This window comes from Cyanistes caeruleus, chromosome 11 (genome assembly GCF_971803275.1).
Source record: "Cyanistes caeruleus chromosome 11, bCyaCae1.hap1.1, whole genome shotgun sequence".
Lineage (NCBI taxonomy): Eukaryota > Metazoa > Chordata > Aves > Passeriformes > Paridae > Cyanistes > Cyanistes caeruleus.
The window spans coordinates 20,688,285-20,707,769 of NC_141711.1; the positions used below are offsets into that span (position 1 = coordinate 20,688,285).

General features: G+C 43.5%; 1 protein-coding gene and 1 long non-coding RNA gene across 13 annotated transcripts in view; one reads left to right on the forward strand and one right to left on the reverse strand.

Annotated features, from left to right (window-relative positions):
- Positions 1–2,601: 2,601 nt before the first annotated feature.
- Positions 2,602–19,485, reverse strand: part of LOC111943844 (membrane-anchored junction protein-like) — a 30,622-nt gene continuing 13,738 nt past the window's right edge. For 3 of the 12 annotated variants that reach the window (XM_086846368.1, XM_086846371.1, XM_086846370.1), the window contains exons 9-11: positions 17,924–17,996; positions 17,673–17,817; positions 16,561–16,902 (exon numbers count right to left, since the gene is read on the reverse strand). In XM_086846368.1, the coding sequence (XP_086702494.1) occupies positions 16,860–16,902; positions 17,673–17,817; positions 17,924–17,996 (261 nt within the window). In that variant the 3' untranslated portion in view covers positions 16,561–16,859. Of the gene's footprint in view, positions 3,138–4,705; positions 4,815–15,801; positions 15,957–16,560; positions 16,903–17,088; positions 17,456–17,672; positions 17,818–17,923; positions 17,997–19,485 lie in introns of those variants that run through there. The other 9 variants (XR_015275066.1, XR_015275067.1, XR_015275063.1 and 6 more) reach the window with 8 other exon arrangements.
- Positions 3,083–4,707, forward strand: LOC111945154 (uncharacterized). Its single transcript, XR_015275070.1, has 3 exons — positions 3,083–3,173; positions 3,391–3,492; positions 3,807–4,707. It is a non-coding gene; the product is annotated as an uncharacterized LOC111945154 (long non-coding RNA).

Sequence of the window (19,485 nt, forward strand, 5' to 3'; positions counted from 1 at the left end):
CAGCCTACCAGCAGAAAACACCTATTTTGCAACAGTCCATTACTAAAACATTGCCTTTGCAGGAAACCTGCATGGATGGATCAGGGATCAGCATCCATGCTCGCACAAAACAACAGACTTCTTTTACTGAATACTGACTAACTACAGAAATACTACACAATGGCAGATTTCTCATACTAACTCATGTCTTGCCTGTGAGAGAAATGAGAGATCTATCTTTACAAAGACGCTGTGGGTCTGCTGGCAGATAAAACTAACATTGAGAGATATAAAACTACGGGAAGGATTCCACCGATTAATGAATGGAAAAAAACATATTTGCCTTTACAAACAAACTGTAGATTTTCTGGTAAATGAAACTGAATGTTGAGAGATGAAAAAAACAATGGGGAAAACCCAAAAATTCTATAGGAATTAAAAATGAAGAGGGAGGGTTATACATTAGAGGAGAATCGTAAGTATCAGACATTCTGCAAAGTCTGTACCTCTCAAATACCTCAGCCAATGGGGAAAGAGAGAGGGACAGGGAAATTAGGATAAAAAGGAGGCTGCGTCCACCAAAAACTTTGAGAGACCCCAGGGGAATGCCCCATGGCCTCTCCCTTTTTTTGAATAACGTAAAAGGACTCCCGTGTCTCCTTTTTGGATATAAACCTCTGGTGTTTGGGGATTACTTTCCCTGACAACAAGGCACAGAGAAGAAAACAAAAATTAGAGAACCTTCAAAGAACCAGGTTTTCTTCTTTGTCTTCTCAGTACTTGCTCTTTGAACTTTTCTCATCCTACTTGTCCCTCCTCCAAACAAGGCACTTTACAGCTTTTTTTTTGTCTCAGTGGTGTATTTCTCCAATTGCTGACTTGCCATTTAAGCTCCGGTTTATCAAAAATACACAACAAGGGATTCTCCATGGAGGAGGGTTGCAAAAGCCTCTGGATTCCTGACCATTCACCTGTGCCAATGCTCACAGTTATCTCCTAACACACCTGAGCTTCTTGTCTTTCTCTGAGGGAAGGATTTAGCTCAAGTCTAGGAAACGGGGCAGGGGAGACTGAAAGCTTCCCCTGAGATGCTTTCTGGAAGGCCTGCAAGGACCCTGTCTTTCTTCGGGACAGAGTGTGATCATTATGCACAGTGTCTTGCCCTAGATGCCCCCTCTATTCCAGAAGGACTTTTGTCCACTTCATCGCTAGTCTGAGCCTCCACTTCCAGGGCCTCCAACCTGCTCTGTAAGGTACTACATGTGTAAGTCGACTGCGAGGTTTCAGAATAAAGCAGTCAGCATGGCTCTAACTAGGTTTTTTTAGTCAGGCTTACAATATATTTTGAGAAGGAGGAGAGAAGGGGGAGATTCCACACCAGAATCCAGCACAGTCTGGCCAGCTTTCTCAGCTGGGTTCTTGAAGCACAATGCCCAGCGCTCGCACTGCGCCATCTTTACCTGTGTTCTGGTGACCGGGACCATCCCATGGTCAGGCCCAGGATGATGTTGGTGCCAAAGCCCTGTTGCCTGCAAACATCACACTCTTTTTTTACCCAGCTGGAGCTGAGTTCAGCCTATTTGCTGAGTTGTCTTTATCCGAGTTTTCCTTATCTTGGCAGTTCTACCAGATGTCTTTATGGCCCCTAAATCCTGCATCCTTTGTGTCCCCTGGCAGTGGGCATCCTTCTTCTCAAGCTTTCTCAGCCTCCCTCTGGGGCTGAGATCCGTGAAACTGAGCCTTAAAAAGACAATTGTAGCAACAAGCCCTTTGCTTTCCTAACACCTGGACATCAGTTGGAGCTCGCAGGCTGCTGTGTGTGTCACAGGTGAGATGTCTCTTCTTGTGGATCAGGCTTGAAAGTGTGTAAAGCTCAAGCACGAAAGGCCATCCTTTCTTCAGGAAATGTGACCTAGGCCGCAGTTTGCAACAGCTCCGCGCCCGCCCCTTCCTGAGAGCCAGACCGCTGGCGGCGCCATTCCAGGGCTCAGGGCGCTCCCTGCTGGGCCAGAGCCGCCATGACAGCGCGGGCGCCGTGCGGCGGGGGCTGGACGGCGGGAAGGGGAGAGCGGGCGCGAGGGCCGGGGCGGTTGGTGCCCAGAGCCGGGCTGGCGCTGCTCCCTCAGAGCGTTCCCGGCCCGCGCTCGGGAGCCGTGCGGCTCTTGCTCGGGCTCTGGGAGAAGCGTGCGGCCGCTGCTGGGCCCCGGCCCGCAGATCTCGCTACTGGCCGAGGCTGGCCGAGGCTGCAGTGCCAGAGCTGCCGTGCGGCGTGGCACTGCCAGGGCCTCCCGGCCGGGCCGGGCTGGAGGTGCCCACACCTGAGGGAAAGCCCGCCATGGCAGCGCCGGGGCCGCTCCTACCCCGGGGCCGCCGGCAGGAGCCACGGCTGGGACGTGCCGACAGACCGGCACTGCTTGCACGTCTTCAGTAGATGGAGGTGGTGCCCGTGACTAGGCTGCAGGGCTCCAGTGTCAAAGGGCTTTGAAAAGTGTAAATTACTCTATTTTTACTACATAGCTTTGTGTATTGTGAAAAATGAGGTACACATTTTTTAAAATGGAATTTAGAAGTCTAATAGAAAGACAAGTAGGATGATAAAAACAGGGCTAGGAGACCTTCTTCTCCTGTTTTAAAGCCTTTATTAGAATCAGCTTGGGGTGGGGGCCCGACGGGGCATGCGCACATTGCCGTCTCTCCCTGAAGCGGCTCGGTGGAGGAGGAGGAATGCGGCTCTTCCTACGGGGTGCAATGTAGGCAAAGCTGGGATCTCCGTCCTCGCGGTTAAACCCGGAGTCCCCTTTGGCTTGAAAGTCCAGGGGTATCATCTCTAGCGAGTCTCTTATCAGTCATGGCGAGGAGAGCGGAGTTGGCGGATAGTGTCTTTTGATCCGACTCCAGGGCACTGCTCTTGGTTTCTTTATTCCGTGTTCCGATGCTCCATGGATCAGGTTTTTCATCTGGGATGGTGTTTTTCGGTGTCTAATTTACAGAAACCCCGGTTGCCATGTTGGGAAGTCTCCGGTCGCCATGTTGGGAAGTCTCCAGTCGCCATGTTGGGAAGTCTCTAACTCCGGCAGTGATAGGGTAGGGGTAACAAGGAACACTTTGACATGGAACTCAGAACCGGAACACTTCTAACTCAGAACCTGGAACAGAAGCTGTAAAGAACACTTTGTCAAAAACCCCGATTTTAGGTAAGGCCTGCTCATATCATAGGAGATAATGTAAAATATACGGATGTGGCCGGGTGTCTCTGCTTTCAGCTAAGACAGCACACTTTGTTAACAAAGGATTGTCCCTTAAAAGCAGAACCCTACTACATAGTCATAAATTCTCATACAGAATTCAGACATTCTTCTTAAGTTTTAGATGTTCTTTTGTTTAGTTTTTAACTTCCCCTCTTCTCAATAGATCAATCTTCTTGGTGCCACTGGGTTTTACCCTCTCCTATAACGGGTGCAATAAATTCCTCTCTTGGAGGGTTTGGAGGACTGCTGTCTTCATCTGGACAAGGTAATCTAAGAATGCAGGGGGGTCTCTGACTATCTTTTCAGTCTCTGGGTTATATAAACAAAAGTAGTTTGTGCTTAAATACCATGTTATAGCCTAACATCTATATGTATTATACCAGTATTTCTAAGTTTCATCAATAACAGAAATAAAAGAACCTATATTAACGCACAAAGTTTTCTAACCTTACACATATAACTTCTATTTTAATATTTGCAAAAAGCCAATAATAGAGTATGCACTTAGAACATGTAGGAAATTAAGTCACTTTTTTTAAACTTTTTTTTAAAAATCTTCTTCTCCACTTCTTTTTCCAGTTATTTGATACCGTGAATTACGGCAGAATTAGCCCATGGCAGAATTACAAGACTGTAAGTACTATAAAATGAAATAATTTTTTACATTCTTCTGTCTTTCATAGACCGTTCAAACTTATGTTGGCTTGATGTGACCAACAGAAGAGTTTGGCTCTGCTTTTAATTCAAAGAATGAGCAGAGCTGGAACCCGTTGAAAAGAATCTCTTCCCTTCATAGTTTAAGCAAACTGCCAGGGTTCTTTTTTTCCAGCTGTTATAAATTTGTATTGTGATATTGGCTTTCGCAGATGAATATTATATATTAAATACTTTTTAGCTATGTATGTACTTTTTTTCTTGCTAACAAGTCTTAAGTTTAAAAGAATTTCCTAGGTACAAGGCAAGGAAACCCCAGAGGGCAAGGACACTGGGGCCCAAGCTGTTATCAGGAGAACAATAGAACCCAAACTGTTATCAGCAGAAGATATGAAGACCAGCTGACCTCAGGGGAAGGATGAGGGGTCTGGACTGTTATCAACAAGTGACCATGTGCAAAAGAAAGGAAACCAAACTCCAAAAATAATGCTCATCTGCAAGAATAATGATGACCAGCAAAAGTAAATGCTGACCAGCAGAAAATAAAAACTGTACAAAAGCATAATCTAAGAAGGTGGAATCAGGGAGGGGACGCTTTGAATATGCATTAAACCTTCACAGCAGGGGGGGATAAAAAAGAGGGTTCCCCGAAATACCAGGTGTGTTCCTGGCAACCCACCAGGGCACCCAGCCGTTTTAACCCTTCGCTTTATTTTTTTTGTCTCCTAATTGTCTTTTGTTTATATTAAATTCTTTTTATAATTTATTAAGTGAATCTCGTTTTTAAGAATTTTTGGGGGCTCTTTCTGGGATAAGCACCTCACCTCTAGGACCACCAGAGATCCAGAACGGGGAAACAGGCGCGCCCCTGCTGAGTTCAGCAGACCCCGCTCCATTTCTCCTAGCGTGGACCAAGCGGCTGCAGGTCAAAACCTTGAGGACAAGAAGGAGAGGAATAAAGCAAAGGAAAGGGGAAAAAAGGATCCCTAAAACTGCGGTATTTTTGCTCCATAATTCTTGTGCACGAAGACCCAAAGAAGAAGACGGATTGTAAGTAATCTTTGGGGGAGCGGGAAGCGGGGGTTGCAAGATACCCCCGGGGTTACTGGGACTGGGTCTCAGGGGAGGGGTTGGCCCCTCGGGAAAGGGAGCCCAAGGTTTTCCTGGCACAATCCACTGGGAAAACAGAGTAAAATGTGGATTCTCTAAAACTTTGTCAAGTTGAGGATTAAATCTAAGAAATTTGGACTTAAAACTCCCAAATTGAAGAATAATCCAAGAAACTTGGGATATTTGACATATTACAGTGCCCATGGGTGGATATTAACAAAGGAAGTAAAGAGCACCTTATTGTCTTGCTGTGACTGGGTGGAGTTGAATGAACAGATGTGAGAAATCATAAATAGGTGTGATTGTTGCGTTAAAGTTTGTGGTTTTTCTTGGAATTGTGTTGCTAAAGAGGAAAGGTTTCCTGTGCTGTGCTGGAGTAGGAGTGAACACGGGTCGATGCTTCCACAGGGACTGGATCACGGTGGGGACACATGGAGTGATTCGCTTCCTCCCTGCGAGCTCCTGTCTTGGAGCCCCGGGGTGGTAAACCAGAACTGGGGCTTGTAGCCCAGGAGCCACGGGGGTGTTGTATCAAATCTGTTCTCAGCGGGATAGCAGCTCTGGTCTCAGAGCAGAGCCAAGGTTATCTTTAGTGGTGATCTTCCCTCCGTGCCTTTCCTCCCCCCTGGGCAACAAGAGCTGCTTGCGGGGGAGGGGTCGCTTTGGTGAGCTGGTATTTGGTTCAGCGTTTGAAGTTGTTTGTTTTTTGTTTTTTTGGGGCTTTTTTAGAAGTTTTTTTTGCCCCACTGTAGCAGCGGTGAAAGGTTTTCCTGGGAGATGGTGCTCCCAGGGCTACTTCCTGCCGAGCTATTGGGACGGAGGGGCGGGTCAGCCTCAGGAGTGCAAGGGAACTCCCAGAGCTCCGGCCCACGGTGAGTCAGGCCGAACCCTGATAAGATCAGGGCACGGAGGGTGCCCTGAGGGGATGAGTTCAGCCCATCCCTTTTGAGTAAAGTGAGGGCAGGGGCCTTCTAAGTCTTGGTGCCCCTGCATTGTTTAAACTTATTTTGGAGCTCTCGAGCCGCAGAGCTGTGTTTAGGCGGCTGCAGGCAGGCTGGATTGAACCACAGATGCTGGTTCGGGTTCCCTGCTCCAGGCACAGGGGGATCAGAGGAGCTCTCAGTGACTCCTGAAACCTCCTGAAGCTGTGAAACAGGCCGGGAACATGCCCAATGGTGAGAGAGCTGGGTGAGTCCCTCTGGGACCCAGGTTTTCTATGCCGGGGTCTTATGAGACCTCGGGCACATTAAGTTCTGTGATATCGAGAGTAAGGACTGGTGTCAAACTGTCTCAGAGAGCTTTTTCTTAGCCAGATGTGTGAGTGAGATATGGAGCAGTACTGGCGTATGGTATCAGCTCCAAACCAAGGGATCTGCAAGTTGCAAGCCTTTGTTTTACCAGGTTCTGAGAGAATTCCGTGTATGATGGTGCTGTGGGCTTCTGCAGCAGTAAGCTGTGTCGCTGCTTAAAATTTGAGATTTCAGGAAGAGCAGAGAAGTTTTGGAGAGAAACTTAGAAGAATTCCAAGAAGTGCATCCTGGGAGAAAGTGGAAAAAAAGTGAGCTCTGTTTGTTTTTTTTCTTGAGTGACTGCAATATTTATTTTGTAGAGAAACAAGCCCATTTCTTAGTATGCCTTCCAATTTCTTTAGTGAATATCGTAGAATTTTGTGGTTGATTTTAATTTTAAAGGCAAGTTACAGTAATTTGCATAGTAGTCACTTCTTGAGATGAAAACTTATCAGTTTGTCAATAAGTGTTAGAGCTGTTAACCCTAATGTTGTTTGTATTCCGTGCTGATGGGCACAGCCCATGGTTCTTAACAGCAGAACCTGGTACCAGCCTAAAAGCAAAATCCTGTGGATTGTTGTAAATCTTTTTACTGCTGCTGAAAATTATTTTGTCTTTTCACAATATGAAATGCTGATCATCTCTCTGATGATTTCTAAAAAGAGTTATTGTGATGGTGTGTTTAGCTGAAGATCAGGCTCAGAACTGCCATGATTTCTTGTTCTTTTGAATTTGCCAAGAAAGTGCACATGTCTCTAGGAGTGCTTGTGTTGTTTTGCAGCTGTGCGTATTACAGAAGCAGAAGTGGACCCAGTTAAAAGATCAGAATTAAGATGGTTGGTGTTTTGAATTGAGAAAAGAATTGTGGAGACTCTAAACTTGGTCTATTTTAATAAGTACATGTGTTAATTTAGAGATGAGTCTTTTTTTGTGAAAGAAGAGTTTGAAAACAATTGTAAAACTAGTTCTTGCTATAGATGGTTCATAGTATATAAGCTGCAAGTACTGTTGAAACATAAAGGTATTGTCAGAAGCTTGTCAATGTATCTAAATGCCTGTAAAAATAAAAGACCTGATCATATCTTGTCATGAGAAAAGTTACACTAGAGATTATTCACATTAAGCAGCTGTGTGAAGATGAACTCCTTTGTACTTGTAGAAGAAAATTTAGAGAAGAATGATGTCTGTGTCTTCATTTCTAGCTTGACTGAAGATCTGTTCAAGGCAGTAGAAATAGTAATTGCAGATTTGTTTTCGTTGGTAAAAGTAGCTGGCTAGCTGACTGGTCTCTGTGTCTAGCGCCTTTGGTGGCTTTGGGGAGGGTCCCCAAAAGGAGGTGTTTGAATTTGTTGTTGATTCTGAAGCAAAGTGATTTGTGTAGTGGAGATTCTGGAGGGATGTGGTGTAAAGAGTGGTGAGATGATAGTGGCAGAGAGAAAGAGAGAGAGGTTTGCGATTCCTTTCATTAGATTTGTAGAGATTTTTAGAAAGAGGGCGAGAAGTGTCTTGTTGGCTCCGAAGAGTGAGCACTGGCTTGTGGGGAGAAAAACTTTCAAGCGCGATTAGAGGTGAGAATTGTGCCCGAAATAGGGGATGTTAGGAGCATCTGGAGCACTGGGTTAAGAGTTGCTAGGTTTAGGTGTTGTTTTATTGCTTTTATGTAAAGCGGCTGCAGCAGGACCCGGTCCCTGTGAGTGGCGAACAGCAGGGCCTGGTGTGGCGGTTCCCGGTCCTCTCCCACCCCATGTGAAGGGTGCAGAGCGCGGTTCGTGAGTGGCGCTGCTGGAGCGGGACCCGCCCTGTCTGTGCCGGGGTCTCCAGGGGTGCGGGGTGCCGGCAGTGCTCGCCGGCCCGGCAGCGGTGCTGGGTGAGGTTTGCCGCTGAAGAGCAAGCTGGCCCAGCAGAGGAGCCCCAGACCAGAGCGCTGTGGACTCCGGGCTCTGCCCCCCGGCAGTGGCGGGAGCTGAGTGTGTTTGAAAATGCCAGTCCTGTGTGTGAAGGGACGGCACAGCAGGGAAAGAGGGGACACGGGCTTTGTCCCAGGGTCAGCACGTCAGCAAGTGACTGGCAAGGACACAAGTGGGCCCCTGCAGAGCGAGCGGCTGAAACAGCCTGCTCAGCCCAGAGCTGCAGCAGCAGGGGTGGGGGAGAGAGATAGCCTGAAAAACTGCTGTCAATGGGAAAGAAGGAACGGAACAAAGGTCGAGAAACAGACCGGTGGATGATGAGACCAAAGCAAAAGTAGTCTTGCTCGTCAGATTCTGAAAACCTCATCAAGGAGTTTAATTTCTTGAAATAGGATCTCTTTTTTTCTCTTATTTTTTTCTTCCCTTTCTTTCTTTTACTCTTGTTGTTAAAAGGAAGGGGTTTGTTCTAAGAAACCGATAAAAGAAGTTTGTGAAGCTAAACAAGTAAACAGTAACCAAAGGGTAAAAAGGTAATGAATGTAATTTATTTGAAGTCAAAACTAACCTAGCCTTTTTTGTTTAACTAATTTGAACGCGCAGAAAGAGATTGGCTCCTATGTTAACTGTTAAATTTCGCTTAACCCAAGAATTTTAAAGAATACTGATGGAAACTTTTGATGTGATGTTTTCATTCTCCCTGTGTTATTAAGAAATTGTTTTCAGGTACTACTGATAATTAAGGCAGAGAAGCTGCAATCTGGACCCAAGAGTGAAGTTGGAGTCACACCAGTAAGATCAAAAGACCTGAGGACTGGACTGTAACACCCAAACCCAGTGATACCAAATGTACTCTTGGGCAGAGACCGGCGGTAATGAACTGAGACAATCCAAATGATCCAAGGAATGAGCTAAGAATCACACCTAACTGGAAAGTAAGACCAAGTCTGTATCAGTAGTTTCAAGTCCTGCCTGGACAAGTTCTGGGACACTTTCTATATCCACCTTGGGGAGGAAAACTCCCACTCCAAGCAGGAGGACTGGGGCTGTTTTGGTTGGGAAATCCTCGTATATTTTTGCTTTTGCCTGTGATTTGTATAAAGGAGGGGGGAGAACCACAACTTCCATCAGTGCCACATCATATATATTGTCTAAATCATCCCAATACGGGACATGCTATCTGGATTAAATATAAGTGTTTAAATTAGAGAATAATAGGTATTGTGGTTCACAAAGTTAAGCCTCTCATTGCAGGAAGTGTTGGGTGCCAAATCTATTAAGAATAACTTAAATGATAACTTTTTTTCCAGATGGGAAATTACTAGTGTGTGTTGAGTGGGAAGTACCTGAGGAACGGTGGGAAACTGCTGTTAAAAGGTGTCAAAAGAAATTTGCTTGGAAATTACAAAAGAGGAAGTGACAAGGAAATAGGGGGCAAGACCAGACTGACCACTACAACTCGCCACCGAGAAGAATATAAACACCTGCTGTGAGCTGCAACCTCATAGGCAGGATTGGTGGGGGTGTAAGCCATCCTGGACCCCTATTATTCCTTCTTCTGTCACTTATCCTTTTTTTCCCTTTTGGGACACCAGCAAAGCCATGTTACAAATGCTATTGAAAGCTTTACATGGAAAGACACCGGGGTTTCTTTCTTATTACCCACACCAGTGTCAATAATCACTGTTACAACCCATCCAAATTAAGTACCTGTATGCATAAAAGGGAAAATATTAGACCACAGAAAATCTAGGAACAAGTAGTAACAGCTTAGAAAACAACTGCCCAAAAAAGAGAAAAAGATGGATTTGCTTCACAGTTGTTGCCAGGAGAAATAAGCAAGATTTGGTAAGAGAGCAAATGGTAAGTGAAAAGATAAAGCCAACACAGCAACCTAGACCTGTATTAACCTTATGTCAGGACATGTAAGCAAAGCTCAAACAGCAATTAAATGGAGAAAATTTCTTCATGAAGTGAGAAATACTCCTGGTAAAAAGTATAAAGCTGGTAATAAAACTTGTACATAGTAAGTTCCAGAGAAACCAACTCTGTATTAGACCCAACGGAAAGTAAAAGAAAAAAATTGTGTACATGGTAATAGAACCAGATTCTTCCAGTGTAATAGTACAGGGAAAAATCCTTACTCTGGAATCCCAGAAATAGCCAAATTTTGGGGAAATATAAATCAACAGAAAAATGACTATTAGAAAGCACCAGAGGTCTTATTTTGGGATATGTGAGAAAAGGGCATACCCAAAGCTCCCTTCACAATGGAAAGGGAGTTGTACTCTGAGAATGATTCAGCTAGGATTTTTCTTTTTGTCAGGACGAGACAGAAATCAGTTGGGGGTGTTGGTTTTTGAGGTCCTAAAAAGAAATAAAAGGGAATGGTTTTGAGCACCTCAAAAATGGGGAGATGAGAAATAGCCCCTGAACGCATATTGGAAACATTCTTGGGCACAAGATGGAAGTTGGCGATATCAAACCCCAATTTTTGCATTATGAAACTCCAAGCTGTTGTAGAAATCATAACCAATGAAACAGCTGGAGCTATGGAATTAATAGCCAGTCAGTGATGCAAAGGCACAGCTGCAATATATCAAAATAGACTGGCTTTAGACTATTTATTGGCTAAAAGAAGGGGTGTTCTGTGAGAAAATTAATACATAAGATTGTTGTTTTCAATGACAATAAAAATGCCATTCTAGATATCGCCAAGGATATCAGAAAAATGGCCCATGTGCCGGTCCAAAAAATGAAAATCAGTAATGACCACTAACTGGTGGGATAATATATCAGGGATAGAGTAGTAGAAGAAGCTAAGTTTCTTCTCCTTGTAGCAGTGCTACAGCTGGTTTAATATTTCTTCCTTGTTTAATCCCCTGTTTAATTTGGCTAATCACCAAAGTAGTGCAAGGCATGCAAATAGTAGCAATGCCTACAGACTCAAAATTGGCTACATCTGGAACGGCACAAAAAAAAAAAATAAAAAATTCATGAACGAGTGCTAGAAGCCAGAAAACAAGAATTATTGCTCAAGCCAAATGATTTATAAAAAAGAAGAGGAGGGGTTTGTTATAAATTTGTATTGTGATATTGGCTTTCGCAGATGAGTATTATATATTAAATACTTTTTAGCTATGTATGTACTTTTTTTCTTGCTAACAAGTCTTAAGTTTAAAAGAATTTCCTAGGTACAAGGCAAGGAAACCCCAGAGGGCAAGGACACTGGGGCCCAAGCTGTTATCAGGAGAACAATAGAACCCAAACTGTTATCAGCAGAAGATATGAAGACCAGCTGACCTCAGGTGAAGGATGAGGGGCCCGGACTGTTATCAACAAGTGACCATGTGCAAAAGAAAGGAAACCAAACTCCAAAAATAATGCTCATCTGCAAGAATAATGATGACCAGCAAAAATAAATGCTGACCAGCAGAAAATAAAAACTGTACAAAAGCATGATCTAAGAAGCCAGAACCAGGGAGGGGATGCTTTGAATATGCATTAAACCTTCACAGCAGGGGGGAATAAAAGAGAAATACCGAAATACCAGGTGTGTTCCTGGCAACCCACCAGGGCACCCGGCCGTTTTAACCCTTTGCTTTATTTCTTTTGTCTCCTAATTGTCTTTTGTTTATATTAAATTCTTTTTATAATTTATTAAGTGAATCTCATTTTTAAGAAATGTTAAAAGTTATAAAATGTTATAAATATTAAAGTTTCCTTAATGGAAGTTAATTTGTTAGTCACCTCCCTATGCCTAAGATAGACTTGATGCAAAAAATTGAGATAGAGAGTAGTTGTAATGTAATTAGCTTGAAACAGTGGCAGTACTTGCTGCTAAACTAAATCATGTTTATACAAATTCATGCAAAAGAAATTTTAGTTCAAGAGCATAAGAGAACACGGAGGCCTGTTGCCTATTTTTCAAAACTGTTAGACCCAGTGGCCAGAGGCTGGACCCATTGTCTGCAGAACTGGGCAGCCACAGCTCTGATAATGGCTGAGGCCCAAAAGCTGACAAGGGGGGTTATCTGATTGTTAAAGTTTCAGACCAGATTAAAGCTTTGTTAACTGAGAGAGCCTCTAAGTGGATGACCAGCTCTCAGCTGTTGCAATATGAATCTTGTTTATTAGAACAGGAGGATTTAGAATTTAAAAGCAAGGAAGGTTTTAACCCAGCCTCCTGTTTGAATGGCCCTGAGGAGGGGAGCCAAGGCAAATTCCATGACTGTATTCAAGTAATAGATCTACAAACTAGGGCAAGGAATGATTTGCAAGACATCCCGTGGCCTGAAGGGGAAAATGTGTTTATTGATGTGTCTTCAAGGGTGATAGAAAGAAGACGATTTACAGGATACTCTGTCCTAAATGGAAAGCAATTAAAGGAAGGGGGGAGGTTACCAGCCACCTGGTCAGCTCAGACGGCCGAGCTGTATGCCCCTGTGAGAGCCTGCAAGTTATACCGAGACAAGACAGTAAATATTTTTACTGATTCTAAATATGCATATGGTGTGATACACACATTTGGGAAACTGTGGGAAGAGAGAGGTTTATTAACCTGCAGAGGAAAACCGTTGGCTCATGAGAATTTAATCTCCCGCCTATTGGAGGTGGTGAATTTACCAAAAAAGGTAGCAATAATACACATCAAGGGACACCAGGCAGGGTGCTCGGAAGAGGCAGTAGGAAATAGACTGGCTGATGAAGAAGCTCGGAAAGCTGCATTGTTGCCAGAAATCTCTAAGTTACTTCCCTTGCTCCCAGTAACCACCCCCTTGCCAGAGAAGCTGTCTTTTCCACCAGAACTTGAGATAGTTAACAAGAGTGGGGCAGAAGAAAGAGGGAGTAATTGGTTTACAAGGGATAGTAAGCAGTGGATATCAAAAGCTTTAGCCTCCCAACTGCTAAAACAGCTCCACGAAGGGAGTCATTGGGGCTCCCGAGGGATAGCAGAAGCCTTCCTCAAAATGTACGCTGCTGTGGGTCTTTTTGTTCTGGCAAAACAAGCTGTTGATAGTTGTTTGATTTGTGCTAAGACAAATAACAAAGTTACAAAGAAACTGGCCAGAGGAGGGAGGCCTTGGGCTGTAGTCCCTTCCAAAGATGCCAAGTGGATTTTACTGCGATGCCCCGGGTGGAGAAATTTAAATACCTTTTGGTAATATTATGTCAGTTAACAGGGTGGCCAGAAGTGTTCCCAGCTGTTTCAGCAACTACAGGGTCAGTTATTAAAGTATTTTTAGAACAAATAATTCCAAGATATGAGATGGTGGAAGCGATAGACTCAGATAGAGGAACTCATTTTACTGGAAAAGTTCTTAAAGGAGTAATGACTGCTTTAGGGATACAATGGAACCTCCACACTCCCTGGCATCCCCAAAGCTCAGGCCAGGTTGAAAGGATGAATAGAGAAATAAAAGAACATCTTCTGAAGCTAGTGATAGAAACGAAAATGCCATGGCTGCGGCTCTTACCACTGGCTTTAGCAAGAATAAGGGACAGACCCAGGGAAGATATTCAACTGTCTCCTTTTGAATTGATGTTTGGAATTCCTTATCCTTGTAATTCTCCGCCTGAGGCAGGGGTAGAGGTAAGTGATGTATATCTAAAACAGTATGTGGCTCGGATACTGTCTCTTGTGAAATCTCTTCAACAGGAAACTCAGCTGGCACAGACCCTACCTTTGGACTTTGCTGTTCACAACATCCAGGCAGGAGACCGGGTCCTAGTTAAGGAGTGGAAAGAAGCACCACTGGAGGCTAAGTGGCTTGGACCTTTCCAAGTGTTGCTGTCCACAGAAACAGCTGTCAAGAGAGCTGGACACAGGTGGACACATCACACTTGAGTCAAGGTCTCTGAAGCTCCAGAGATTTGGACATCTCAGCTGGAGGAGAAGGATGGGAAGCCGTGACTGACACTCCACAGGAGTGGACCAGAGCAGTAGCTGGTGCGTCGACATCGGAGGAAGCCCCGAGTGCCTCCCCACAGACTGCCTGCTGAAATAGTCTGTATGGGCATCCCTACTCTCAAATCTCCAGACACTGGGAGCCAATCCATGCTGTCATTGCTTTCTTTATGCTAAGCTGTTTCTGTGCTTTCACTTGCCACAGGTGGTGTAGAAAACAACATGAAATTGAAAATTAGAAATTAGATTATAACACTATTAGAATGTTTCTCTTAATAATTTTACCTTTATATTTCCAGTTAAGTTGGAGTCTAAAGTGGGAAAATAATTTTTTACTTTAAGAGAACAAGTAGCAAAGACCTTTAACCTTAGAAACTGTTGGGTCTGCGGGGGGCCAGGGGGATCTGAAAGCTGGCCATGGGTGGCCAGCCCAGTCGAGCCTAAATGGTGGGTTAGCACCCTGAGTGAAGTCCATAATAGAACAAGATTTTGAGACAAAGAAAGAAATCCATGGCATTCATTCTTCTGAAAGAGGCATTTATTGCTTAAACAGAACAAGAAGCACATATGTGGGAAAGAGCGTTTGTGACTGAACTTTAGGTTTAGATTGTTGGACCCCCAACTGCCCTCCTTATGACTGTTCCAGATATCGAGGCAGATGGAATCAAACGCATGTTAAGCTCACTAATGGTAGCTGAGTAAGATGTTCCATAATTACCAAAAAGATTTTGAAGGCTGTAAAGCAGTGGGGAAGGATAAGTTTTTTTTGACCCTTTATTTTTAAGCTGCCCCCGGGATAATTCCACAAGTCAGACACATGTTGTCTGAGACTATCAGTGGAAATGGCAACACCAGAATGAAACTCAAACCCTTTTCAGTAAGTTCTGGTCCAGATCTAATAAAACAGATCTGGGATGTGATTGCAAGTGGAAACCTCATGTAGGAGGTTAGAAATGTAAATATTGTGATTCTTATGGCAAGGCAACTATTGTTGGTGGACCCCTAGGCCCTGGAAGCAAGCTGTATTTTGACCCGCCAGTTGATGATAAAAATTGGAAAGGTCCCTTCACTAATGGGACCTGGGCTCTAAAGGGGCATTACTGGATTTGTGGCCAAAATGCTTACCGCAGGCTATCTCCAAACTGGTCAGGAATATGTTATGTGGGGTATATTAGACCATTGTTCTTTCTGCTACCACAAGTTCAAGGAAATCAGTTAAGAATCAAAGTATATGATGATCTAATTAGAGAGAAGCGGTCCATTGATACATCCCTGGTTGGAAGGAGCACCCAAAAGTGGGGAAAAGATGAATGGCCACCTGAACAAATCATACAACACTATGGACCAGCTACCTGGAACCCAAATGAATTAATATCAGGTGCCAGAGAACCCATTTATAATCTAAATCGAATAATTAGGTTGCAAGCTGTCTTTGAAATGATAATCAACCAGACAGCTACAGCTCTTGACCTTCTTGCTGACCAGTCTACTCAGATGAGAAATGCAATATTTCAACATCGGATGGTATTAGACTATTTATTAGCAGAAAACGGGGGGGGGGTGTAGAAAATTTAATGACTCAAACTGCTGTTTGCAAATAAATGACAATAGAAAAGTGGTAAAACAAATAACAAAAGGAATAAAAAAGTTAGCCCATGTACCGGTCCAAACATGGAAAGGATGGGAATGGGACATGTTTTCATAGTTACCTGGTAGCCTGTAAGTCAAACAAATGCTTTTTTCCTCTTATGTGTTGTAGCAACTCTAATCTTTTTACCATGCATGATCCCTTGCTTAATACAACTCATTCAACATGTGATCAAAGGAATGCAGGTAGTAGCCGTGCCTACTGATCCAGAGATAGCTACAAAAAAGCAGAAAGTAATGCCACTGCAAATAATTGCAAAGCCAAAAAAGAGCCAAGAACAAGAAATTAGGTCAATGATAACTAAAGTTTGTAAAGACAATTATTAACAGAAATTAAAAGAGGAGGGATTGAGAGGAATGATGAGCTTGTCTTTACAAACAAGCTGTGGGTCAGTTGATAAGATGTAGCTATCAGTGAGAGACAACAGAAACAATGGGATGGATTCCAGTAGAAGATCAAAGAGACACTGAAAGAACACTATGAATTCCATAAAAGTTAAGAAGGGATTATGCATTGGGGGTGGGGGGGGAAGGTATCACCGCCGGTATCAGGCGTTCCAGGAAGCCTGTACCTCTCAAGTACCTCAGCCTATGGGGAAAGGGAGAAGGGACAAGTGGCCGGGAATTAGGATAAAAAAGGAGGCTGCGCCCTCCAAAAATTTGAGAGACCCCAGGGGAATGCCCCATGGCCTCTCCCTTTATTCGAATAAAGTAAAAGGAATCCTCTGTCTCCTTTTTGGACATAAACCTCTGGTGTTTGTGGATTAATTTTCCTGACAAGTATCTTCAGCATGGGTAAGTCTGATTAAAATAACACACAGTTCCAAGCTGATTCTAGTTTTATTAGAATACCACATAACGTAAAATTCACAATTTACGACACTTAAGGGTCAAAATCTTGCTCTATTCCAAAACCTCTAAGATGTGAAGAAAAACCCAACAGGTTGTTCTAACCCAACATCTTCAGAATGTTACTTTGAAAACGTTAGCAAAGTAGAATTTAATTTAAAGCATTTAAGAGCTGAGACATGCAATGTGAAAAGCTGAATTACAGAAGAAACATTGCAACCCAATATTCATACTACAAATCTACCTTTCCGCAACAATTAGTACTTCCAGGTCAGTTTTTTCCACCAAAAAGATGTTGTAGTGGTGAAAAGATGCTGGGGAAACAATAACAACAAAAAGAGCATATTAGACTTCTCTGAAAATCATGAAAAAGCTAATTTCTGTCCAACAGAAAGACACAATGCCAGTACAAAATAATACAAAGGGAAACTGAAAAAACAGAGGAAACAATAACTTGTGCACTAATGGTCTGGTCTCAGTCATTAAAGGAATGGCACACATTACAATTAACAAGGAGTTTTATTTTTTAAAACACTAACAAAAACCAGCAGCTGCCAATATCCAGCTGCTGCTGTGCAGTGATGGACAGCACTCACAGGATCCAGCCTCAGCAGCATGAAATAACTCCTTTAGGCAAACAGCAGGTGTCTGCACAGTGACACTGATTTCCATTTGAAATGGTGACTTTGGGAGTCAGAGTTACAAAGTCCAGATTTGCTCAGTGGCCAAATAAAGGTCACATGAAGCTTAATGGGGCTGAAGGTCCATCTGGGAAGACCCTTTTAGCTGGCACTTCTCAGCTGAGGAAAGCCACTTTGTATAAGGGCTGAGATGGAGATTCAGTGACTCTCTTATCAGGAGTTTTTCCTAAAGACAGTTCAGAAGAGGAACATTTAGTGGGAATGCTGCCCCTTAGCACAAGATAAAACAACATCCCTTTCTTTGCCTTGGGGGACTTTGGTTCCATCACAGAAAAGATGTCTCCATTCTTCAAAATGATGGAAAACAACCTGGCACTGCCAACCTTTGACATAGGCTTGGACAGCGCCAGGATTGCCTCTGCTCATCAGTGCAGGATTAGTACCTTCTCCAGAACTGTGAAAGACCTCTTCCCTCTGACTTTGTGCTTCCTTTCTTTCCTGTTTGCTCCATTTGCTGCAGCAGCTGCACTGCACCCTCAGCCTGACTGGCTACTCTTTTTTGTTCAGGGGCAAATTCCACAGGTTCCCCTGTAAGAAACAGCAGCAAGAACAAAACCACAACCTCACGCTCTACACACTTCCTGTGTACCCAGGGGAATGAAAACTCAGTGGAATCCAGGAATTCCTTACTCACAGCAACTCAGCTGGTCACAGTCTTTAGTAAGGGATGCTGGGTTAAACTCAAGCTCATTTACTTTGGAGGAATTCTAAAAGGAAAAGAAACCCAAGAACTGTTACATAATACTAAATTCTATTGTACAGAAATTTTTGTTGGTTTGCTTCCTGAAAGTATTAAAAAGCAAGCTCTACACTCCTTGTTGTGTGGTTTCATTTGGGGATTTTTTTCTGCTATGATGAAGCTTTCTTCACTAAGGTATTTTTACACCTCCCTCATCAGGACATAACAAGATGTAATTCATTTAGAAGACTTTAGCATAGCAGACAGTGAACTAATAGTAGCTATGGAATAAGCAGAGATTTCAAAAAACATGAAGAGCTGTGGGAAATGCCAGTCCCTGGACAGTGCAGGCCCTTGGGCACTAGCCCTTCTAAGACATAGTCCTGGGATATAGACTTAACTCACAAGGGACAAAAATGAAAAGTGCCAGAAGCAAGAGGTGGGCCAGGGATACCCATTAGGTATCACTAATCAACACTGATCAACAACACAAAGTACTACAAAAAACCAAAAGAAACATATAAAACCACAACAAAATCAGCAGGTAAGCTTCTAAAAGAGAGTAAACCCTAAAACAATGACAGGTCCTGATGGTGTTTCCCTTGCACTAATCTCAGAACCATTTAGGTTGAAAAGCCCCGTAAGATTGATTGCTAACTGGGCACTGCAAAAGCCATCAATAAACCCTGTCCCCAAATGCCACACCTAAACTCAGGTTAACACAAAATTCCAAACCTCTGATGGCCTGAGATCTTTGCAGTTTAGTCTGAGAGCATTAATTAAGTTAGGAAAATTGTCTGGAATGACAGGCAGAGTGTCTCTTTCTTTCTTTGACTTTCACTGGTGCACTGTGTAAGTGAAAAGACACGCAGGTTTGACTACATTCATCCTGACCAGATGTCACCATCACAGGCCTGGGAGACATCTGGATGACAGCTGAAAATGCAATCCATTTAACAGTCATGTGCCTGTGGCACTTCTTTACTCCTCGTTCCAAACCCAACGTCCTAAAGTCAATCCCACGTGTACTATGTAGACTGACTGACCTCCTGTTTAATGAGACCCTTCTCTTTTTGAGAAGCATTATAAAATACTGGGTGGATTTGAAACCAAAGCCATACACTGTTGAAAAAATAAGAAAGAGTGTTGGAAGAATGACCAGAAAAGCTCTGATAAAGTACAGGAGCTACTGACATGTTTTTATCTTAAACCTAATCTTTCTTCTCATCCTGAATTGAAAGGAAAAAAACCCAACAAAACCAAATGGAAAGCATGTCACACAAATATTTGGCTTTCATCTTCTAAGAATGCATGTTAGGAAGAGGACTTCTGCCCATGATTTCAACAGCACTAGTGACACCTGATCTGGTGTTCATCAACAGAACAGTGTCCAGACATCCCTCTCAGTGTAACAGTGCCTTCACTAGTGCAATTTTGAGGACAAGTAATGATGCCACAAGCAGCTGCTCCAGAAAAGGTTCTTCTCACCTGAGTTGGTATCTGCTGAGTTGATTTTT